The sequence below is a fragment of the Pleuronectes platessa genome, chromosome 6 (assembly GCF_947347685.1).
Source record: "Pleuronectes platessa chromosome 6, fPlePla1.1, whole genome shotgun sequence".
NCBI classification, from domain to species: Eukaryota; Metazoa; Chordata; class Actinopteri; order Pleuronectiformes; family Pleuronectidae; genus Pleuronectes; species Pleuronectes platessa.
The window spans coordinates 26,460,886-26,480,840 of record NC_070631.1 but is presented as its reverse complement, the minus strand read 5'-3'; the positions used below and the strand labels follow the sequence as shown (position 1 = coordinate 26,480,840).

The following is a 19,955-nucleotide window of genomic DNA, read 5'->3' as shown; positions in this document are numbered from 1 at the left end:
TAGAGGTGTCATTTCAGCACAAACGCAGAGCACGGTGCCATCTGCGGCCACCCTGGATCAAGTTCTGAACAAAGGCGGGGACCGGTTGGAGTTTCACAGCATTGACTGAAAAGACTCTCCCTTCATGTTTTAAATCCAACTGACACAAACAGTGGAGTAGCTCTGGTTCTGATTTCAGTAACTCAGCCCACATTATCTGCCACTGATCTAACAATTGTCCTTTAGTTATAAATAAATCAATATGTGCCAGAGTCGCTGTGTTGGAGAGTTGGTTTGACTGAACAGTTTTTAATAGTATCAAATTCTTCCAAACAAGTACTTTTTTATCTCAGTTCCAGAAATAATCTCCTTCCATTCTAATACACCTGGTGATATATATTACATTACCATTCACATGAACTGAGCTGATGTGAACAGGAAATAGATTTCTACTCTGCAGTTGAAAGCTTAGTTGCAGAAAATACGACTGACAAGAAACAACAAAGGGGAAAAATAAGAGCGGGGATTTCCTTTGGATTGACGAGGAGGTGGAACTGTTAGTGACATGTACAGTGTCTCATGAAACATGAGCTGTATCTCAATTCAGGGGCTACATCCTTCACAGGTGTCACAACATCCTATCCCTGAGAAAGAAGGCTCAAACGGGTGGATCCTTCCCATCTCAACCTATCCCAGGCTTCATTGTGCTCAATGGAACAGCTAACAGTACATTTGTTATAACAAAAGGGGGCATTCAAACTTCATCATTGAGTCCAGCTACAGCGTTGTTGGTATGCAAAAGCAATAAGGGCGACACTCATGGAAAGCATCTGTAAACCAGACCGTCTAATTTCGGTTCAGCCTTCACTTTGTACACGGCCCAACAAGATGGCCTCCTTCGTGGGCCGGGGGGATTTCGACCTCCGAAGGATGCAGCCTCTGAATTGAGACACAGCGATGATCTGCTTTTCGGAAAGAGACAGGTCGCGTGTCCCAGTTGAGATGATGTTTTTTTTGACAGGATTGAGTGTAGTGAGTCAATTTTAGAAATTTGTTTGTTTTTTCATCTGCTCTGCCTGTTTTACTAACTTTCCAAATTTGATTATTAATGGTTAATGTTTTTGTTGGTGTTTTCTGCTACAGTATTGCCGAAAAACCAACTACCACATGGTCTGATGTATCTATGTCAGTGTATCTCAGTATAAATCCTTAAAACCCTATAAAAATGTCTCAGTACATGATGTCACATGAAGCAGAGGAAACATGGAGCGGACCAATCAGTGGAGAAACTTTTGTTTCCTGACGAGCTATTTCCATTAACAAAGGCATAATCACAGGTAAATGGAGCGGAACCCTATAACTAGTAGTCGGCTCAGAGTGGCTGCATGGGTAAAAATAAATGTACTTCCTTAGTAACACTCCTGGCTTCTTCTCCTGTAGCAACAGGCTGTTTACTTGTCTCTCTCTCTGTGTGTGTGTGTGTGTGTGTGTGTGTGTGTGTGTGTGTGTGTGTGTGTGTGTGTGTGTGTGTGTGTGTGTGTGTGTGTGTGTGTGTGTGTGTGTGTGTGTGTGTGTGTGTGTGTGTGTTTGTGTGTGTCTGTGTATGTGTGGTGATGAGATGAAGAGCTGAAACCCAAAAAGGAGGCCTCTCTCTGGGAAAGGCCAGGAGGCTTTTTCTCTGCAGACACTGAGAAGGAAGCTTTGAAGTTAAAACAAAAGGTGCGTTCACTGCACGTAACACTTCTGTACCAGGTGGGTGGGGGTCTCACTTTAAGTGCCACCAGCAGAGACACACAGGTTGCAGATCCCACCCACATGGAGAGCCCGACAAGTGAATAAAATGCTACACTGTCTTTCTTTCAGGTGGCTGACCGGCATACTGATGAAGCAAATATTTTCCCTCTATCTGGTCTCATGTGAAGTACTCTCACTTTACGAAGAGGTCAACCACCAATACAACCATTACATTGAGAAAATGCTGTTTTTCTACGTTGGAGTTGAGGAGGGAACAGAGAGAAAGAAAGAAGGACACATGAAAGCGAGGGGAGAAGGTTTGGGAGTTGACCAAAACAAACAGTGTGTTCAACCAACGTAAAAAAAAAAACGTTGCCTGTTTTCTCCAGGGTTTGGAGGACTTGAAAGCATTACCAGATGCAGAGTGAAGAGGGGAGAGCGAGGAAGGGACAGAGGAGGGAGTGAAGTGGCAGAGAGGGAACAAGCACGGGGAAGAAAAGAATGACGACACCTAAAGAGCATTTCAACTGGTTTGTGAAAACAGCAAACACCTTGTACCAGTATTAGACTAAGAACTCCACACTTGTGTTAGGCAGAGATTCCTTGAATTGAAAATTGTGATATCCACTGTCATGTCCATTAGGTGTATTCCTTATATTCTGTTTAAATCAAGATTGTACCAGATTTCCAGAGGCTGTGTACTAACAACAATGAAGGCCCGTTGGAATCCAACATCCCACCTAACCTTTGGAATCGAGAACTAAGATGAAATGATTATAACTTTAATCAGTGGATAACACTAAATGTAAAAGACCAATTAATGGACAAATGACAAATTACTCTGGAATCACATACTTTCGCTCCTGATTAGCAAGAACGCAAATCTTTCCACTAAGGCCAAAGCCCCATCTCGCACTGTGGAGGAAAGTTGGAAAAAAGGGATCAAGCCGCTTACTTGAATCCATTTCAAAAGTTAATGAGTTCTTCCTTGGCCGAGACCACACCCTTCCACCTAGTTTCGATAAAATCTGTGCCGTAGTTTTGCTAACAGACAGACAAACAGCAAAGGACACATAACTTCTTTGGCAGAGGTAATATTGGGGACGTTGGATAATGTCTGTGTCAGTAACGCTGTGATGAAGAAACAGATGTATCTGTTTAATTCATCCACAGTCCACTGACTACTGAACAGAAGTGGCAGAAAAAAAGCTGCTATGAACACCCAAACAGAAAGAGTCAGTGAGTTTTAGGAGTAAAGTCAACCATCCCAACCTTCCTCTATAGGGGTGTCCATACTACAAACTTGCAGGTCGACGAGTGTACGAAGCTGTGGAGAAAGATCAGCGACAAATTTGTCCTCCAGAAAAAGCAATAAAGTAATAAACAGTCGACGACGACTGCCACGCACAAAGAAGGGATCTCTAAGGTCGTCTTCGACAAAAAACGTTACTCCACCTAGTGTTCTGGCGGTGAATTGCTTTGCAACACGCGCAACCCTTGGAGAACCATAAATTAAAACGAGTCCATCGACACAACTGCGTGAAAAGTTGCAGCCGCAGTTGCAGAACCATGCGCCGGCCTTTATTGTAAGTCGATTTGGATAAAGCGTCAGCTAAATGAAAAGTAATCTAATATAATGGACTATGGCTCACATACCAGCTGTCCCTCAGAACACCGGCATGTCCCTCAGAACGCCGCCACACCCCCCCACCCTGAGCGATGCGGTTGAGTCGCACTGTCAACAGTCCCTCAGTGGCCCAGTCCTTCGTATTTTTTTCTGTATGTGGGATAAAAAGTTTGGACCCCCCTCCTCTAGATGCCTCGAAATAATTTGAAATACTCACCTGAAGCTCTACTGTTATATTTAAAAGCTCGCTGGGCATCTGAGGAGCCACTGACCGCCTGAGGTATGTTATTGTATATAATATTAACTCCTATAGTATGCAGTGATTTGTCGATGCACACATGTTCCTTCTGTGTAAAAGAAGAAAAACTAAAGATGTATTTTCTTGGAGTGACAAAGGTAGAACTGTTACAGTGTTCTAGCATTACAACACTTGCTGTAACATTCACTGCTTGTAGTCAAGGTCTGGAGTGAAAACATCCAACCAGGAAGAGAATTTGAGTGATAGCGTCATCTTTCCAAACTAAAAGACAGCCGCTGCGTTTTCAAACAGCAAGTCCTGTGTTTTAGGGCCTCAGAGGCTTCAGAGCAGTGTGGACTGCAGGTATAAATGTAGCAACCGTCACGTGTTTGAAACTACAATGTGTTCTGAACTGTAGACTTGTTAGTTAATGACTTATTAACTTCCTACAACACAACATCTATTTTGAGAGTATAAGCAACAGGCTCGGCAGACAGACGAGAACAGTCCTATGTTCCTCGCCTTCATGTTCAAACATGAAACAACCACCAAGGGCCGAGGCAATAGAAGACAAAAGCGTGCTTGCCTAGGCCCTGGCTGCCATTTTCTAAGAGAGGGAGCTTGCACTGAAAAACTAAAGCCTCTCTCCCCCTCCCCCTCCCCTCACCATACTGGCAAGCCCCCCCAGCAATCCTGGCTTTTAATGTCGCAATGTAAATCTCAAACACGGAGGGTTTACCCTTCTCTCTGCCTACACGACTCTCGCTTTTCTTTCTTCTTGTGCCAAGCCCATCATGAGTGGGAAAGAGGGGAGACTGGAGAGCTTTTTGCATCACCCCCTCCTAGCGGGAGTGGGCGACGTCAGCCCCTCTCCCTGGTAACAGAGGGAAAAGAAAGGGATGGGGAGATAAAGTGCGAGACGAAGGGAGGCAGCATGCGTTGTCTTTTGATGTACGGTGGTGTTTGATGCCAGGTTGATATCTCCACTACTGAACTGGCAGTGTGCTCCCCACCCTGTTCTCCCACTCACCCCCCCCTTTCTCCCCTCGCTGTGCAACCCCAACCGATTCGAAAATTGCCTCTCCAAAAGTCTGCCAGGGACTCCCGTTGTCAAACCCTGTCACAAATGAGCTGGGATGAGCTTCAGAGCCGTCTCGCTGCAGAACCCTAATGAGCTGCGAGGCTCACCCACTCCGGGCTGGTTTGAAGATCAGTGTCTACTGAACAGCAGAGGTGTACAGCACCTTCAAACAGAGGGAGAGCCTTGGTAGCTACCCAAAGACATCTGTCATAGGTGCAGAGCATGATGGGCAATAATAAGGTTCCAATTAACACCGGGAGCTTCTGTCGCTCTGTGCGCTGCCATTTCACAATGGTGTATTTATTGCTGAACATGTTCACAAGTCGCACCAGCAGGCAAAAAATGGGATGGTGCCTCAGTCAGTCTCCACCTAGCCAGTGGAGTGTCGAACCAGTGGTGATCACATCACCGACTACCTAAATGTGTAATTTTATTTGAAGGCTGCTGCACACTAGAGAATCATCAGGCTGATTGATTCAGAGCCTCCCTGATCTTTAATCTTGATATTTACAATAATCGGCTCCGACATAGACATGCAATAGCCAAAAAGCAAACTAAACGGAAAGCGTCCCCAACCGGGTGTACTTGCATATGTGCCTGCGACTAAAAAATCAAATTTTCCACACTACACTTCAGAAGATGGATGTGCCTAAAATGTGTTTGCCAACTGCCATAAGAAAACTGAAGAAGAGGAATAATCTCTGGAGTTACTGTGAGATTCCAAGTACCTGCAATGGCCACTGTGAAATAGTCGTTACAAACGTTGAGTGTGTGTTCTTACGTTCTGTCCAAATTGTCTAGTATGTCTGCTCTGATGATTCTAATATAAAAAACGGTTAAATCTGTCATTATGTCTGTGGTCTCCATGTTTTGTTAAGTTTGTTAAAGGATATACATCCTCTGGTGTGCACCAGGCTTTAGAGAGAATCCTAATCCTGCTTCATTTTAAATACAGATAGTTAAGAGAAATGACGTGTCCCATCCAGGCTCAGCAGAAGCATCACGATTTATTGTTCTTTTGTTGAGAGAGCAAAGAGAACAAACCTTGTGTCTTGCCTGTACCTTAAGGCTTCATTAAGCTTCAACAGTCTGTCTCAAATATGCTTTTTATGTCTACCTGTCAGTCACACACACTCTCCAATCAGTCACATGTGCCAGGGTGCAAAGGTGGACGTCTCTCGTCTGTTTTTCTTTTTCAAACAACTACTTGTGTTACTCATCTTGTGCTCAATAAAGTGCACAGTGAATGCTTTCAGGGAAAACCGACAATTCATTATGTGGAGACTACAAACACAGTGAAAAGACACAGCTTTTGGAGGGAGATCAGAGAGAGAAGAATCAGAGCTTGTATTGATCGTATACAGTATGTTCTCTATTCACCGTTGCTCATGCAAGAGGTAGGGAAATCTCGCTGTTGGTCCTTTATAGATTTTCAGAAGGCAGGCAGTGTAAATCACCACCTTCTTAGCTTAAACTACTAAATCTAGTATTGATGGGACTTTTCTGAAGCTGTGAAAGTTCTTTATCAAGCCTCAGTTGCATGCGAGCTGCATAATGACTATAGACCAGGTGGGTTACCAAAGGCTTTTAGTGCTCACCAAAGGGGATGTTCCCTGTCTGAACTTCATATTCACCATTTCATAGCTGAGATCAAGAAAGTAGGTATTTAGGTCAGACAAATTTTACAGTAGCCTCTTTTTTTTCTGCAGATGATGTAGACACCAAACAGGCTCCGGAGAGTAAATATTCCACATGATGGTTGTATATATGGCGACTGAAGATACACCGTTATAAAACTCGGAATATGTATTTCAGGAAAGATCAAATATTATATTATATAATATTTTAGTCTGTTCAGTTGTGCACTGCAGGGATGTGCGGCAAACAAGAAGTGACTGAGTAGAAAACAGAGCTATGTTCAAAACTGTCAGAATATGTGGAGACACAATGGGAGCCATGTGAAGGTGGACTAAAGAGTGACGTGCTGGGATTGTGGGGTAAGTTAATTAACATGTCTGACAACAGAGCGACAAAACAATTCAGTTATTTGGATTAGTCAGACATGATTCACTTGAGTCTGTATTTAGAAATAATGGACAGCTCTTAGTTATGCTGCTATAAACCCAGATTTATTTTTCTTCCTCTTCCTCTTCATCACATAAATGTCTCATTAATAATGTTACTGACTTTACTTTTTACTTGGAGTCTTTGTGCTTAAACTTTGTAGAATCAGGATCTCGGCCACATCATCGATCGTGACCATTGTGATTATTACCACCAGATTGTTTAGATATATAATATGCCTACTTATATGTACTACTATTACTGGCAATAGCGCTATACAATTGTCATTGCTGCTCCCTTAATCTCTGTCAGACTTTTTCTTGTGTACTAATACTTTATACATTGATTTACCTCTCCATGAATGTTAGGCACTGTCTGTTCTCATGAATATTGTACATATTGTTAATTTGTTGATGGGCTGTGCTACATGTGACATCTATTGCTCTTCTGTCCATCGTGGGAGAGGGATCCCTCACTTGTGACTCTCTCTGAGCTTTGTAGTAGTTTCTTTCTTACTGAGAGTTGATGGCAAATGAGGCATCTTGTTGAGCACTAAATTGTGATTTGTGAATATGATTGATTAATTCTACTATTACGCAAAGCAAACTTGAGAACATATCATGTTTCTTACTGAGCCAATTACCATCCTGAGCCATGTGTCTCTCTGAGATCTGTGCTCAGGCCTTTAACCTCCTTCGGGTCCCAGAGGACAGGGAGTGTCCCCAGTGGGTCTACTGTACTTTTTATTATAATCTTCCATCTTCAGGCCGCTTCATATCACAGATGAATGTAGATAAGAGTGTATGGTTGTATATACATGTTTACACATAACACATATGACATCATTTTTTATTAAATCATAAAATATGAGAGTATTGTATGTGTAACCGTTTACATCTGATGTAGTGTGACACCTCCATATTGTTTATCTCACCACTGAATGTAATGTACTTCAGACGCAGACAGCCGACATGTGAAAGTTTAGCTGTAAGGACCTCAGTAAAATATGAATTCATTTAAAAGTATTTAGAGATGTGACTGTATCAACTTTTAATGCTATACTTGTTGTGGTGAAAGATAACAGGTGTTATCACGATAATCATCACACCTTCCTTAAATAATACTAATATCAGAATAAAAACACAGAACAGTTACTCTGCACCTGAGACTGAATCTAACTGAATAGTGATCAGTGTGTGGTAGCCGACTGTTTTTCACCTGTGGCCTGTTCACCTCTTCCACTGATAAAAACGATTTCTCCTCAAATATTGTTTCATAAGATTTAAACTGCTCATGAATAACTGAAATGATTGTGACTTAATGAATACAGTATAACTGTAGTTTTCCCTCTGTGCTTTCCTGCTGCTCGCTACACGTGACAGAAAGCGATGTTCCATCATGTGAACAGAAAACTGCAGTTAGCATCTCTGCCGTACCTTCAATCCTTCAAATGTTTTGGTATAGTAAATACCAAGAACATTCTCATTCCATATCTTTTCCACGTATAGGGCATTATGGAGGATGATTGGCTGCACCACTGTGTGGGATTACAATCCCTTTTAATAGCACTAAACACTAATAAGGATCCAGAGTCTTTTTAAGTGGTAAGGTGCATGGTGTATCTCATTTTCAGCTCAGCAGCGTGATTAAGAAGCATGCTTGTTGAGATATAACTGGCTAAAATCCATCCAGTAAACGCTTTGCAGGAAAAATATAAACGTTGGAGCCTGAAAAATCAATCCAGCATGGACCTAAATGAAAATGTTGTCTGACATAAGCCTGGTAATATCTATTGGCAGGGCCCTCCAAAGCCTTATGGAATCCATTTTGTGATGGCACAAAGGAAAACGGGCTGAGCTTGTGTTTGCGTGCAGCGGCTGAAGACAGTCTCCAGCAGCAGAGCCTGCACTGTGTTTGTTGTTGTGCCAGATCTCTTCAGCCTTTTCCCTGCAAAGTTAAATCTTAAACAAGGCATCCTGTCAGATCCCGAAGGCTACATGTGTGCATTAAAGAAAACAATGTCTCTGATGGAGAAAGACGTCAATGTTGGGAACTCAGGTGGCTGGGGTGGTTGTGTTTTTCTCCACTGGTCACAGAAGTCCTCTGGGAAGATGGCACATTACCCACTGTTTGTTTGAAAGGATCTACTGATCATGTGTGCTGTTCCTTTAGCTGTACACATTTCACACTTGCCAAATACAATCACTGTAATGTCTTGTGGGCTGCTGCATTACTATACTACATCAAGTTTCCTGCTGGATTGTATTTACTTATTACGACACAATTACAAAGAGAAGAAGAAGAAGACAAACTGCAGAGAAAGTCCGTTCCTAAGCAGATCATGTCAGAAAAGGGCTATAATGGGAGGAATGCTTAGGCTGCTTATCTGTTCTCTGATTCTGAAGTTCAGTAATCGTCTCTGTTACTCACACCTGGCTCAGGATCCTTCTGCCTTCCGCAGCTCTTTGCCATGCTCTGCTTCTCTGTTTGGATCTCAAGTCAGAGTCAAACCGAAATTAATGTTTGCAAAAAAATGTAAAAAAGTATGTACTGTATCTTCTAATTCTTTAAGTTTACACTGATAGGATCTAATTGATCTAATGTTTTTTTCCAGTGGGACTAAACTTTCGGCTCTGACTGATAATGATAATGTCAGTGCTGTAATATGGTTCAGCCTCTGTGTGGCGGAGCACTACATCACTTCAATGTCATCAGTACAGCAGTTGTATTTACACTACTTTCCTGTTGTGACTTAACCGGCAGCTGATGTTGTTACTCACTGCTTTGTCCAAGCAATTCAGACAAGACTGATGTTGTTGTGAGGCAGTCCATCAGAATGGATTTGTTGTTGACATAGTGTATATACGATGTCAACAATGAAGTATACTGTGTGATTGACAAATTGGACAAGCTATCAGAGGACAAGGCCGCTCCTTTCCACAGCTGCTGCAACTTTCAAAGATAATTTTGTGCATTTCATTCAGATGCTTTCACAAGGGCAATAAATCCTCCATAGTGTTTAGGTGAGGGCTGGTGCAGCAGGCAGAGGCAGGAAGTAACGTATAAATTGGGTCTTATCACCAAAAGCTCTCTTGATATCATTGTCGGCGTCTTCTACATGTATGGCACCACTTTTTTTATCCTTTTTTAATTCATTTCTGCATCTGTTGTGTGTTGTCATTAACCAAAACTGTGTCAGTGAATGCTTAGCTGTTTAAATGTCTTCCTCGTTTCCGAGGTTGATTTCCATTTATTTCACTTCACTATCAACGTCACCTTAAAAAGACTAGAAATCTGCTTGACTCAAGAAATAATCAAGTAAATTTCAACTCAGGAAATAATCATCATTATTAAGCAGCTTGAAAAGTTAGCAATACAATAGTGTCACAAAATTGTAGACAGGTGTATTATTCATTGTTGTGGATAAAGCTGACTTAATCAGTCTCATACCCATGTGGGGAGCTTTCTAAATGATTCCCAGAGGGTTGAGTTTAATGGTGGAAGTGCTGTGAGTGTTAGGAGCAGTACTTACTCATCATCTGGTGTTAGCTGCACTGGTTCATTCGTAAACTGCGTGTCAAAGTTTTCGAGGCCATAGTCGTCAGAGATTTGAGGTTTGAAGGGCGGCGTCACATCTTTCTTCTCCAGCTGAAAACAAACATAAACATGTTTTATGCACAACAACTGTTTTTGCTCAGCGATGGAGACCATGGAGAAAACAACACAAAGCTTTGCAAACACATCATGTGCTTCCGATTCTATCAACTTCTGATAATCTCACATGGACATGGAGAGTCCAATTGGTCAAATTTCTTTTCCTCCTTTAGCAAAACATTTACGCTCAAATCTGATGTTTTCTCCTGTTTGAGTATATCGCGTTAAAACACGATTTGGTCGGTTGTTTTAGGTTTAGTTGTTGATAAATGGAGTTTGTGCTCATTTGACCCCATAACTGGAAAAAAGGAAGGGATACTGCACATTTGAAACAAACAGTGTTTATGTATGTATATTATGTATATTATGTATTTAAAAATGCACCAGGCACAGTGGCTCATCTTAGTACCAACTACAGTATGAGACTAACAACTTGTTGCTACATCTCTCCATGGCAGGAGAAATGAAGAGAGGACTGAAAGAGGGAGAGAAAAACAACTGAGTGAAAAAAGGTTGAGGCAGCAGAATAATTGTGGCCGAGTGATTCAGCCAGGAGAGTTTTTGTCTGTTTGTTTCCATGGTTTCACATCCGTCCCTCATCCTGTTAAAATGTGCACAGAGAACATTTTCTAAGAACACGATGAAGTCAGATGAGCACAGAGAGACCACGAGTACACAGGTGTACTCTCCATCAGGACTTTAACTGTTCCCTTGTCTAGGAATATACCACTCGAGAAGTACAATTATAAGGAGTTGAGGAGGCTTTAAATAGAGGTCCAGATTTTTTTCCCCTGGAAGAATCATGAGAATAAAACTTCCTATCTCCCAATGTTAAAGAAAGTGAAAGAAACGTGGATCTGCACCAATATTTGATGGGTTTTCTCTAACGCGAACCTTACCCCTCCACCAGGTTTGGACATAATCTTTTCAGTAGTTTTTGTGTAACCCTGCTCACAAATCCACCAATGAACAGTAGATGTAATGATCCCAGTGCAAAACTCAAGGCATTGATGCAGTGATATCTTTTAATAACTGTAATAATTGGGCCATATGGTGGAAGATACTTTGCTATACTGTGCTCATTCTAAGATAGGGAAATAATTCGATAAGAATGAAGTAATATGTCAAAGCAAAGTAATATCACGTATTGTTCATAGTGTTAAAGCCCAATATCAGGTGGGATTGTTTTTCTTATTCCCAACGTTCTTCTTTGGTGAAACCTGGCAGCCCTATTGCCCACAATGTGACTCCACAGTTGATTCAGAGATCCATATGTGTTATGTTAATTGACATTTATCAGGCTTCGCACAGCTCCCTCTGCAGACACCAACGGCTTCCAACATTTACTGCCCGAACACCTGTGTGAAAAACAAGTTCCCCTTTAACCAAGCTGTTTTATTTGTTCTAATGCTGAGCACACAGAGGGGACATGTGCTTATATGAATCGCTTTTGTAATGTTGCTATGAATAAAATACGGAAAAAAAACTCCTGTTCGTGGATGAAAACTGATGAGAGATCTATTATACACTCACTGCTAGTTGAGTATGTGTGTGTGTGTGTGTGTGGTTGTGTGTTTGTGTGTGTGTGTGTGTGTGTGTGTGTGTTTGTGTGTGTGTCTAGTCCCTACAAAGCTCCAGATTCTCCTGCTGGTTTTTGCAGGGGTTTCAATGGTTCATTAGTGTTATTGGTTCAAAGTACGTTTTAAGAACTACTTCAAACAAACGACACAAAGCAACTCACTTTCTTTCTCTCTATCTCTTCCCATCAGTCCCTCACCACCAAATTGGCCCACCTTCTCCCAAACTCGCTCACGATTTGCTAATTTCTTTTTCAGATTTTTCAGTGCCAACCTACACTCTTCTGTCAATTTCACCCCCCCATATCCTGCCTCCACCTTCCTCCTCTCCGTTTGTCTCCGTCTTACTCATTGTCATTTCTTTTATCTTTTCACATCACTCTCCTCTCTCCTCCTACTTCCCCCACTCTCTCTGATGTGTTGTTGGGCAGGCAGAAGCTCTGTGTGGTGGTAATGAAAAACACTGAAGGCCAGAGACGAGTCTGGCACCTTTGCACACGTGCATGCACATACACAAACAAGAGGTGCCCCTGAGGCCAGAGGGGCACATGAAAGAGTTAAGCGAGACGCCAGGGCTATAGAGGAGAGCCATGGGTCTCAGATCACAGCACCTGTCAGTGTGTGTGCATATGTGTATGTGTCAAGCAGAGGAGTGTAGTGTGGATGTGAATATACATGGAACACTGAAATACACCCTAATGCTGTAGCACTTAAATCTCAAACTCTCAAAGCAGCATCAGGCGCAGAAGCACATCTCCACACAAACACAGTGATTAACATCAGAGAGGCCAAGTACCTTCACTTCACTGCTGGTTTGAATAGTGTAACTGTTTCTGTACGTATGTAGTTTCAGTGGACATAGATACATTAGGGAAAAAAGTCCTGGTGCTAACAAAGTCAGACTAAATTTAGAATATGAATTAATGAATTATGTATATTTGTGCAGAATTTCCCTTCATAATCTATCCCCCCACAACCACAACACCAGATATAGAAAAATATATACAAGAATATCAAAGGAAATAAGAATAAAAGTAGAAACTATGCAAGAGAAATGTATTTAATTTACAAGGGAAACAATAAATGGACATAAAGTGCTCGACATTCATGAAAAAGTTTGTGTTGACATTTATACGCATTCAAAAATTAGTTCTCTCTTCTCTCTCATTCTAAAAAGTTACAAGCTAGTCCAGCAAAAATAAATCTGACACGTGACAAAACCGCAGTGAGACCTTGCAGCCACACATCTGGCGGACCTCAGCACACTGGCTGAAATGACAATGAGTGGATGGTCTCCGGCAGTGAGGAAAGAGCTGGAACATGACATAGCCATGTCCAGTAACCACTAGCTGCTCCTACTTCAAGTACAGCAAGACAAATTTGTGGTTTAATGCATAATGTGATCTGAGAAATAACTCGCAATAGCGAAATCCAGTGAAATCCATGCTACCAGTTCCCGAATGAATGATCAATTTCTTCTCAGGGTTCATCAACCCGACAGTTATCTGGCAGTAAAGAGGTGTGCATTTGGAGAGGGAATAAAAGAGGACAGCAGGTAAATGATATTCAAATGTGTCATCTCTTCAGAGAGAAAACTCGTTGCTCCCTCAGGAACAGTCTGATGAATATTAATAAGTGGTAACAACAGTAGCGGTATGCCAGGCCTGTCAGGTCTGGAGACAGGTTTGTAGTTTGAGGGCAGAGAGCGTAGCTTCTCCACTTCTCACAGCTTTGTCAACTTGTTTTCCCTCTGCGCTGCACGGGAGCTTTGTCGCTGGGTTCAGGATTCCTCTTTGCTTTGATATCTTTCCCCAGTTTGCCTTTGGTGTGCACTTCACAGCACCGTGGCAGCACTCATTAACACTCACTGACAATTGTTTTCCTCTTCTTTTATACCACTACACTCCCTGCCACCCCTCCTAATTGTCCCATGAGGGACATGGCAAGCACAAGGACAGAGAAATGGCCTTAATTCATGTTAGATTAGCATTTGCGCTCCTATCTGATGAAGTAACATATCAATGGAGATCTTGCAGTATATTTGCTAACTGGAAATAAGTGCAACTTAAAGGGATAGTTCACAAAAAATGTGAATGCACTCATCATCTACCCACCACCTTGCTGATGGTGGAATGGGTGAAGTGTTCGAAACGGCGTTATTACACCAGGTTTTTAACCTAAATGTCGGCTGATATATTCCTATGAGGTGCGTTCACGGACCCTCGGACAACACATCTTTGTTTTACGTCCACCTGTTAGCTGCCTCCAGTGGACTTTGTGGCTAAAAACACAGTGTAAATGACCTAGTTCCGAGCCAAAAGTGTGAATGTCGGGGCTTGTAAACACTGGGATGAGACCACAGGAGCAGTATGGAGGCATGGTATGTTATTTTCTGTTGTTTTATAACGTCTGAAGTGTAGGTCACCATTTACTGCAATTGTATCGGATTTGGCTGCAACAAAGTGTACTCCTTAAACTACAAAAGTGATTTGTGAACTCAAACACTTCACCTAGTCCTCCATCGGTATAGTGGTTTAGTAGATTATGAGTGAATTTCCATTTTTCGGTGAACTATCCCTTTGAACAGTGGAGCATTGTTTATTAGAATTATAGTTACAGAAATGACAAAATATGGGCTCCATTCCAAACTTTTATATCTTCAGCACCTAATTATACGAAAGGATTAGTCTAATGTCATGTTTATGGACTTTCAGTTGCATTGTCATATTTTTGGGGGATAGTGTTTCTACGCATATGTGTTAGAGCATCTTATAAAGCAGGCAAGGAGCACCTGCTTTAAAATGGGTTTTGGCTGATTAGATTATAATGGGATATTGCTTTACCACATGTAAGTACAGGTGTTACTGACACATGTAGGACAAACTTATCTGAAAATAACTCTAGAGGTGACCACACTGAACACAAGTGTTAATGCAAATGTGTTGTCAGTCCACATGCAACAACTAAGTAGCAGGAAATAATGATCACATGTGACTATTCCAAACAAGTGGGTTAGCAGTAGCTAGGCAGCTAGCTGCCATTAGCCAGTAAACACAGGCAGCAGTCCTCAACTATCGATGTTATTCAATCATGGATGATGTGGAGTGATGACATTACCAATCACAAAGCAAAAAAGCAAAAACACAAAAGCACGGCTCACAGATGGCCGCTAGCTTCTTCTGTCTTTTCTTGTTTTCTGGACACACACAAGCGAGAGGAGTTGATGTGAGTTGGACAGAGGGATCAGAGCTCAGTGTGGACACGCATTAATAGCAGGTGGAAATGTAATCAGCTTAAAATCTGCATACAGAACTCTTTAATTGGTTTAAATGGGGTTTGCCTGATATAGCATCTGATACTTCTTAGGAATCTTTGGTCAAACATGTTTTTAAAGGTACAACTTGTACATGAGTCATAACTACAGGACTGCTCATGAATGTAGTTCAGGAGGAGAATGTCAGTGAGGAGAAGGAAATCAATAACAGGGTGATACCAGAGTAATGCCCAGAGACTGTAGCTGTTGAAAGCCACCTTTTATTTATTATCTACAGGTTCCTCTATAACCTATGTTTAACATGCTGATCAAGCTGCAACCTTATAATACTAATAAAGATAACAATCTGTGACTTCTCAGTCACATATGAGAACAGAAAAGAACACTGACGCTTTAGAGTTCTACATGAGCTGCTGCAACTCAGGCTACATCTATAGCACGCTTTACCCAAAAGACCCAATCAGAAAGCTGTGGTGAGTGTCTAAGTCATAGTTTCCTGACATCTCACTTTCTGCCCGCCCAGACCAAAGTGAAGCTCTGGAGTTTTAAAACCGGGCCATTTTAAAGGCTCAAAAACTCTTGAATAGTGTGGATGCCAGGTGCGTCCCTAGCGGAGCTGAAGTGTTTTCAAACCGAACCGTAGTAGTGTGGATGTAGCCTCACGCAAATTGTACTTTTCCTACTGAGTTCTGATAATTCTGAAAATTATGCAGGATGACAACACCAGGTCATGGTAACATTGAGCCTTACGTATATCACTGTGTTTACTGCGGTGTTTGGAATATGAGCCAGACCAGAACTTAAATGGATCGAATCAACTGAATTGAAAGTGTAAAATTGATTTGCCATTTTCAAAGTCAAGTCAAAGTCTGGCACATTGGGTTGACAAAATAATAGAAACACATGACCTTATAACCCAATACAGAAAAAAAAATACAAGACAAACTACATCCTCCGAAATAATCACTCTCTTGAACTAGAAATGTGACTTACAGAGCACTAAGCTCTTAGGCCACATTTAAATTCACTAGATCCAGATTTTTGTTTGGATCTGCATCAAAAAGAAAAACTCTCACAATGTTAACGCAAGTAAAAATACTCCTGGATCTGCCCTTTAAAATAAACCTTAACAGATTTTAATGGCTAACAAATCCAAAAAACTAACTTTCTGACTCCTGTCTTTTACTCCATTAGCCTGAGCTGGAATTAAAGAAACTACCAACTGAGTGTAGTTTTGAACAGCAAAGATCCTTAATATTGTATTATTGTATCCTTCTTTCATGTCAGTTTCATTGGTGTGTCAGGTCTCTGCCATCAATCACTCAACGTGCACATCCACAGCCTCGGTTTCAGTTGGTGTGAAAGTGTGTGATTAGGAATTCACTTTTATTTGCCTTGTTGCTGCACAGAGGGGGGAGGGCAACAGTAGTCTACACACAGGGTCTGTAAAGATGCCATCTATTTTTTAACACATACACACACAAAGGGCTCCACCTCACTCATGTGCCTGTTCAGACTGTAAATGGGAGGGTGTGTTCTCTGTGTTGCTGGCACTTTTCAAGTCTACAGTAGACACACACCATCCAGTTTGACAAAAGCAACTCAGAACACAGGGTGACAGCAGTGCACTGTTCTCAGAGCTGATTGGCATTACATGTGGGTGTGTGCCGTGCTTATTCTCTGTCTGTTGTTGTCACATTAGTTCTACATTAACTGACAGGTTGATAAGTCAAACCCCAGATCAGCTGTCAGCAGCAGTCTGACAGGAAGCTGCAGGAAGCCGCACCTCACCTCTGATCAACGATTCTTCAGTAAAATATGTGTAAGTGGAACATGTGGAGGATCACCTACCAACTCAAACTGTGTCCATAAGAAGAAAAACTAGAGGTGGGAACCCCATTCTTTCCTCTTACTGTTAAGTACAGTTCATCTGGTCTAAAAACACACTAAGACCAACATCTGGATTTTGCCTGCAATGGGAATTGATATAATCAGAATCCACTCCCTAGATAAATTACTGTATGAGTGCAAACATGACGCTCCAGGGAAAACAAACTGTAGCTTTTTTTTTTAAATGAGCTCGGGACAATGTCCACAGAACTGGGTCAGGTGATTTACCTTGATGTTGGTTGTCACCCAACAATAATCCAAACAAAGAAGAAGGTGAAGGGTGGTTCAGCGGGCAGAGGAAGGATATAACATATTGATTCTGTTGCAGAAATCCCATGTTTCTGTTCACAGCACAGCGACACTGATGTCGGCCGCTAATAACAAAAGCCTTGTCTTCGTATGGCACTGCTATGGCGAACGTACCCACTCGCTTGTAGGGAATCCTTCAGAGGATCGTGCTGGTTTCTCACCTTGGTTCATTCGGACATTGTGCTGTGTTCTTACTAGGAGACTTGCCAGAAAATTGTCTTGAAGCTCTCAATCTGACATTTGTGTTCTCACAAACAGCCCCTCCAAAGAATGTCCGAAGGTTCAGTGCAAGTTCAGAGACAAACTCCTCAACTGGAGTTAATAGACTTTTTTTAGTGGGTTTATCCGCATGGAAAAAGTCACACATTCCTGTTGTGTAAAACAGCTATGAGAGACTCTATATATCTAAAATATTTATGTTCTCAAGTTAGATATGTCTTAGGCAGAAGTCAGAGAATAAACACAAGAAGAAGGTTCTATCTGCTGAAATATCAAGAATCTAGTCCAGGTTTCACCTGCATGCAATTAAAGTGCATCTGAACATAAATCATTAGCTGTTAGTTGGGTCAGATTCTCTATCAAATCCTGCACACATGAGTGCGAACAAACCAGAGTCTGATTCCGTTGGACTATAAATTGCAGGTTTGACAAACTAATTTAAACAAGAAATCTATAATGTGCTCAAACTCAAAAAGAGAGAAACCGTATAGAAATGCTTTGTATAGCACACTCAAATGATAACTCTGGGGAAAGATTCGAACCAATACTGTATTATGAATTATATTTTGCTCTGGGATGTTGGTCACATTTTTGCCTTTTTGCATTTTTTCCTTCTCTTTTTCTGGAGCTGCTCTTGTCTATCGTGAGGTTAGTAGAAAAGGCACAGTGTGTGCACCTGTTTGTATCAGACTGTAGTAAAACAGAGACTCTCTCCTTACTAAATCCAGCAACTGTATTCACTGACCAAGGGTTTCATTTTTCATAAAGCAGTGCGTGGGATTTATGCCAAAGGTGTACATGCACACAAAAGCCAAAAATGGCGTATGCAACAAAAGATTCAGATTTATAAAACCGTGCGCACGGAAACCTGAAAGCAATTTTCCTGGAAACATGCATATGTGAATCTGCCTCATACTCCGCCCTCTACATGCCACCTTTCAACCATAAATGGTCAATGCAAAGCACCTCATGAATATGAAATGATCCTGCTGACCAATGGGTTTCCACGGTGAGTCATGTCATCAAGCGAGGAGAAGAAGAGTGATCACAAAAAAGACCACACTGTCAGAATGTGGGGGAACTTGTTGTATCAGTGCCAGTGCATCTATCACACAGCATAAAACGCGAGTGTCACCACAGTATTTATATATTTAGAGCAATCAGACCCATTACGTCACACAGCAGTGAATCTTACCCTCCACTCTGAGATAAAATTTAGAAACAGAAATTTGAAAGTGAATAGTTTTGAATTCACTTTCAATGCGTGATCTCAAGTGTGCTCTGTGCGCATGATGGCACAGGCACTGCAGCGATTTTACACACACACACACACACACTCATACACACATGAACAATCAAGTCACATTCAGAGATCACATTGTTTCTCTGTTGGTTTTGTAATCATATAAAACTTTTCTGGTCTTGATGACCATTCAAAGCGCTTTTACAGTACAGGTTATTGCCATTCACCAATTCAGCAATTTTTTTGATTTGAATATGAACTAAAGCTTCTGATCTGTATCATCATGTACTTAACATAAGATCAGATATGTCAGCTTGTAGCTCTGCCAGTTGGCTTGTCTCAGATCTTTTGTTGCTGTTTCATTCATTATTTTCCTTCCAACACACACTGGCAGTGACGGGGGAGTTTCTGTTTTACCGTTCAGGAGTCCTCACAATGTGACTTCACAGATAAGTATTGGTCACTGAATATGATTTGACTAAAAGTGAATAGAAAAACTAATATTTTGTTTTCTTACCTTTAGCCGGGAGTGTTGCACATATTCTGTAGCAAATGGCTGATGTCATATTAAAGCATATACTATGTCTTTGTCATCAATTTAGATCGATATGTCTAAGTGATCCCTGCTCTGTGTTGGTCATGAGGTGTGTGTATTGTTTAAGATTACAGAGCTGTTGTGAGTGAAGTGTAACGTGAAATGACAGCGATACACAACCACAACCACTGAATGAATAACAGCAGGATGTTTCTTCTGTCTGAGGCAGCTCTTACCTGGTCCCAGTCTATACTGCGGAAAAATGTGTGGGACTTGATGTCTGTGAAGCCCTCTTGAACCTGGCATCCCAGCCGCTCCTTAGGATCCTGTTGGAACCAAAGCACCGTTCAGGAATATTGACAAAAGTTGTTTTATTTTTCAGCAATGCATTGCAAAAATAACTCCTGTCTGTCTATATGTGGAACGTATAACGTATAAACCATTGACCTTATCGGCTTCACACTTTGTATGTGTGTTGTTTGTCTTCTTCTACATCTTACTACAGTGGTTGTCAGCAACTGGAGGTCTGCC

At 41.5% G+C, this 19,955-nt stretch overlaps 1 protein-coding gene across 1 annotated transcript in view; it reads right to left on the bottom strand.

The window, feature by feature from the left end:
• The window catches only part of prkcz (protein kinase C, zeta), a 124,416-nt gene that overhangs the window by 799 nt on the left and 103,662 nt on the right, over positions 1–19,955 (bottom strand). Inside the window, exons 16-17 of the mRNA XM_053424252.1 lie at positions 19,661–19,750; positions 10,256–10,371 (exon numbers count right to left, since the gene is read on the bottom strand). Coding sequence (XP_053280227.1) covers positions 10,256–10,371; positions 19,661–19,750 — 206 coding nt within the window. The remainder of the gene's footprint in view (positions 1–10,255; positions 10,372–19,660; positions 19,751–19,955) is intronic.